This window comes from Crotalus tigris, unplaced genomic scaffold, assembly GCF_016545835.1.
Source record: "Crotalus tigris isolate CLP2741 ecotype Arizona unplaced genomic scaffold, ASM1654583v1 scf7180000019553.37968852642:3898890, whole genome shotgun sequence".
In the NCBI taxonomy this organism is placed as follows: domain Eukaryota; kingdom Metazoa; phylum Chordata; class Lepidosauria; order Squamata; family Viperidae; genus Crotalus; species Crotalus tigris.
The window spans coordinates 3,505,032-3,509,713 of record NW_024097591.1 but is presented as its reverse complement, the minus strand read 5'-3'; the positions used below and the strand labels follow the sequence as shown (position 1 = coordinate 3,509,713).

The following is a 4,682-nucleotide window of genomic DNA, read 5'->3' as shown; positions in this document are numbered from 1 at the left end:
GGAGGAGGCGGCGGCCATTTTGGCTCTCCGCTGACAGGGGCAGGCGAGCGGGAAAGAGGGCGCCGGCCGTGCCTGGCCCCAGCGCTTCCACCCTCGCTTTCCTCGGGCCGCCCCGTTCGGCTCCTCGCGCCTCGCCATGTCGGACACGCGCGGCGGCAGTGACAGCCGTCCCGACGAGACCGGCGTCGAGAAACAGGTGAGGGCGGGGAGGGGCCGAGGAGCGCTGGTGGGGGGGGAAATGTGTGCAGAACGGAGAAGGCTGATTGGTCTACTGCTCCGCCACTCAGCGCGGAGGTGCCTCCTGATTGGCTGAACCCGAGGAATGCCCGGGGGCTCATTGGTCGGCGAGCTCTCCGGCGTTCGGGCCCGTGGGGAACCATAGAGAGGAGCAAGCGCGGCTACCCGCAACCTGAACTTCCGGTTTGAAACTGCTCCCCCTCTTGCCCGCGCTTCTTTATGGTGGATGCGCTTGATAGGGAAAATCGCGCGTGGGAAGCCGGCACTGAGCGTTTGAATGGGGCTCGTTCCGTGTCGAGCGAGCCTTTTGAGAGAGCAGCACTTCTTCCTCTGTCGTCTTGCGGAAAGGCGTCGGAATACAATTCCCATCACCTCCCCAGGCAGGGGATGATGGGCCCTGGCCATGCATCCCTCCTGGGTGATTCGATCTCTTCCTGGAGGTCGAAGGGTGGAGGGGAGAGCACCATGGGTTCTGTGGTAGCCCAGATGCTCTTTAGAAGAGGAATTCCGTCCTTGGAGCCTGCCTGGCTGGGGAATTCTGGGAGTTGGAAGTCCGCGGGTGGCCAAGGGGCCAGGGTTGCTGACCCCTGGGCTAGCCCCGAAGAGAGAAAGCCTCTTTGGAGCCCTAAGGCAGCCTTTCCCCAGACAGGCAGCCTTCAATCCCCTGAATCGGCTGGGGGATTCTGGGAGTTGAAGTCCGCCCCTCTTGAAGTGGAGAAACGCTGCCGAAGACCTCGCTGGACCTTTTCCCCCTGGCTGAGTAGAGCATCTTGACAGAATAACAGAGTTGGAAGGGGCCTCGGAGGTCATCTAGTCCAACCCCCTGCTCACCATACAGAATAACAGTGTTGGAAGGACCTTGGAGGTCATCTAGTCCAACCCTGGCTCAAGCAATAGACCCAAGGCCATTTCAGACAAAACGGTTATCCAATTTCTTCTTGAAAACCTCCAATAATGGAGCATCTACAGTTTCTGGAGGGAAGCCGCTCCACTGATTAATTCTTCTAAGCTTCGGGGACAGGAAGGTGCCCGCTGTAGATAACATGCTGGCACGTGGTCCTGCTGCCTGGGGGGGGGGATGAGACCTCCCTAGCAAATCACCCTTGTCTGCCTGCATGTGTGATTGACTGAACTTTCTGCCCCAAAGACCTCCAGTTCAAGCAAAGAGAGGATGTTGCACCTGATGAGGCCCATCAAGCTTAGGTTACTGGCTGCTCCAAATAAGCCGCCAAGGGCTGGCATCCCTGCAAAGCTCAACCTGGCAGGGACCGGTGGGGTTTGGTTTCAAGCAAGAATAACCTACAGGGCATCCAGCTTGGCAGCAGAGGGGACAATTTAAGGAGCGAGCATCGGAAAATAATACCAGGATGAGATCCGGCTATTATAATGAGAAGAATCTGAGGTTTGTTTGTTTTATTAAAAGGAAGAAAGTCCCATCCATTTAGTATGCTGCCCTCCAACAGGGAAGCTCCTTTGAAATCAGCACAGTCCAATTGCAATATATTACTCTGTTTTTATTTTTCAGCTAGCGTTTTAATGCTTTTATTTCCTGATTTGTGACAGTAATAAAGATGGATTGATTGAAATCAGCACAACCTTCACAGTGTTATCTTAAGAGAGGCAGGAGCTGGCATGGGGTAAAGAAAAGATAAATTCTCCTAGGGGTGGAGGAAAGTTCAAGAATGTAGGCTTGGCTTTCAGATAAGAGTTTGAAAAGTCTGACAGTCTTTTTTTTCCCCATCCAGATATTTACCCTCCTTCTTTGGTTCCTGTTCATCAGCATTCTAGAAATATTTAGCTAGTCCGGGGAGAGGAAGGTCTGGTGCACCCAGAACATAGAAGAAGAAACGGGTGGATGAGCGGGTGAAAGTCAGGGAGGTGTTTCATAATGTTCAAAGCACTGAGGCAGATACTAGGAATTTGGCAACTTTTATTCCTTAGGCTTGTGTTTCGAGCTCCTTTCAAAGAGCTCGGGCTGGCTCTTTTGATACATCAAGGCTTAATGGCTGTTGTTGATTTCCCCCCCCCCTCCTGCCTGCTTTCTTTCAGGACACGCAGGAGAAGGAAACGGGCATCCCTGAGAAAGAAGAGGAGGCCAAATTAAAAGCCAAATACCCCAACATAGGACTTCAGAAGCCCGGGGGGTCTGACTTCTTAATGAAGAGGCTGCAGAAAGGGGTAGGTGAGCCCCAGAGGCCTCTCCCGGAAAGTAGGAGCCCTCTAGGGAAATCAGCTTGGCAGGAAGGAAGGGAAAACTCAGTGGCTGCCCTCTAATAGCCATAAACTGAAGCCTGGCTGGGTGGCTGAAGGTTGGCGGCTGAGAGAATGAATGGGGACGCATCCTTGGCTCGTGGGGCATCTGGGGGAGGGCCATGTCTTGCTAAGACTCCTGGTGTCTGCTTGCAGGATTCCCACCCAGTGGAAAAATCTCCGGTCGAAAGAAATTGTCTAGAAAGCTCTCTGGAGTTCCCGCTCTTTTCTGCCCAAGTCCTTCCCCTATTTTGCCCTGAATGTAACCAGACCAGTTTCCTCTGTAGAAGCAGCAGAGGGAAGACTAGACGGGTCTCCAATGTGGGGCACTTTAAGACTTGTGGACTTGAGGAATTCTGGGAGTTGAAGTCCACGAGTCTTAAAGTGCCCCACGCTGGAGAACCCCGGGCTAAGAGAAACAGCAGGCCCGAAACCTAATTCCTTGTTTTCTTCTCCAGCAAAAGTACTTTGACTCTGGAGATTACAACATGGCCAAAGCCAAAATCAAGAACAAGCAGCTGCCAACAGCAGGTACCGACAAGAACCTGGTGACCGGTGATCACATCCCCACGCCCCAGGATCTGCCCCAGAGAAAGTCTTCCCTCGTCACCAGCAAGCTGGCAGGGTAACCTGCTCTCCTGATGGGATTTCTCTCTCTCTCTCTCTCTCTCTCTCTCTCTCTCTCTCTCTCTCTCTTTCTTTTTTTTCCATTTGGGGGTTTGGGGGATTGGGTTGTTGTTTTTCCCCCCGTTGTCAGACTGAGCTGAACTCTGCTGTAACCCGCATCTGGGACCCACAGAACTTCCACTGTGGCGGATCTCTTTGTAGTAATCAAAGCCAGAAGCCGAGACCTGGACTTGTGTGCCGTTCTGGTGTGTGTTTTCTCGCCACTGTGGGCGGGCAGCATGGATTCTCTGGGGCTGAAACTCGCTTCGCTTTAAATTGCCAACGTGCTGCCCTGCCGATTAATCCTTCACCGCCGGCTCGGAGGGGGCAGGAGGCTGCAGAGGAAGCCGAAAGAGGCAGATGCAGAGTTTAAACGGGAGACACAGCAGTGGGTGACCCTTCCGGGAAACTGCTACCCCTCCATACATTTAGGACAACAAGGCCCATCAGCTACAACCACGGGCTGCGTGGCCACAAGCAATCTGAAACACCCATAAGCCTCCTTGCCTCGAGGGCTTTGCGGGCAGAATTGCGACAACTTGCTGTTGTGTTTTTACTGGTTGAGGAAGAGTAGGGTTCTTCCGAGGTCCCGGAGAAGCCCTTTTGCAGGGCTGGGAGTTCACAGGCAAAAGTCTTCCAAACTCAAAAGCTTTTCTCGGCCATCTTGTCCGATGCCAGCTGCCAGGCCCAGCCTTCCCTGAATCTGCAGAAGCTCTAAAATTGACGGATAGAAACCAAGCAGTGCGTTCAGGCAAGCCAGCCCATGTCTCAAGTTGAGGCACGCGGCTGGATCGAAGCGTTCCCCCTCCCCTTGGCTGTTTCCCATCCCCCCTACCCGCCTGATTGGCGTGGATCTTCCACCTAGCCTAAGCATGCCTGGCTGGAACCCTTTGGAAGAGAGATCCGGCATGTAAAATCCCCTTAGCCAGGAAAAAGATCTTATTGGATCATCTTGGTAACGGAGAGGGACACCAAAGGTTGGCCAATGCGGGCTGGTCTTGCCTCCATCTTGAAAACGTGGTCCCTGAGAGTCTGGGAAGCAGATGCTGGCTTGAGGTTGGAAAGGCTGATGCCGTGGGGAGCAGAGGACGCTGGACGGCCCTGAATTCTGAACTGAAGGCGCTGGAGATGACCGGACAGTTGGCCTTTGAAGCATCCCGCCACAATTCACGGCGAGGAATTTGGTGTGTGAGAGAGAGACCTCTGCCTCTCTTAAAACGAAGAGCATTTAAAGCAGGGCTGTCCCACTTAGCCACTTTAAGACCGGTGAACTTCAACTCCCAGAATTGAATTCAACTCCCAGTCAGCAATTCTGGGAGTTGAAGGCCACCGGTCTTAAAGTGGGCAAGGTTGGACACCCCCAATTTAAAGCATCTAGGATGATTCCCTCCCATCAATAGAACAAGTAACGAAACTTACCATTCTGAATTAAGACGGGCGGCTGCAGAAATCGAAGGGATGAATCGATCAATAAAACGATAAGCAGGATCCTCTGGGCAACCCAAGGAAAGCAGGTCCCCTCGCTCAGA

At 53.3% G+C, this 4,682-nt stretch overlaps 1 protein-coding gene across 1 annotated transcript; it reads left to right on the top strand.

Annotated features, from left to right (window-relative positions):
- Positions 1 to 4,682, top strand: ENSA (endosulfine alpha). The gene is made up of 3 exons (XM_039363330.1): positions 1 to 196; positions 2,287 to 2,415; positions 2,946 to 4,682. The coding sequence occupies exons 1-3, from the start codon at positions 137 to 139 to the stop codon at positions 3,114 to 3,116; spliced, it is 360 nt and encodes a 119-aa protein (XP_039219264.1). The 5' UTR covers positions 1 to 136; the 3' UTR covers positions 3,117 to 4,682.

What these genes read in the sequence shown, in the direction of transcription:
- ENSA (XM_039363330.1), top strand. Translation starts at nt 137, where the DNA reads ATGTCGGACACGCGCGGCGGCAGTGACAGCCGTCCCGACGAGACCGGC. An exon ending in AGACCGGCGTCGAGAAACAG is followed by an intron (nt 197 to 2,286) that starts GTGAGGGCGGGG and finishes GCTTTCTTTCAG; the next exon opens with GACACGCAGGAGAAGGAAAC. An exon ending in TGAAGAGGCTGCAGAAAGGG is followed by an intron (nt 2,416 to 2,945) that starts GTAGGTGAGCCC and finishes TTTCTTCTCCAG; the next exon opens with CAAAAGTACTTTGACTCTGG.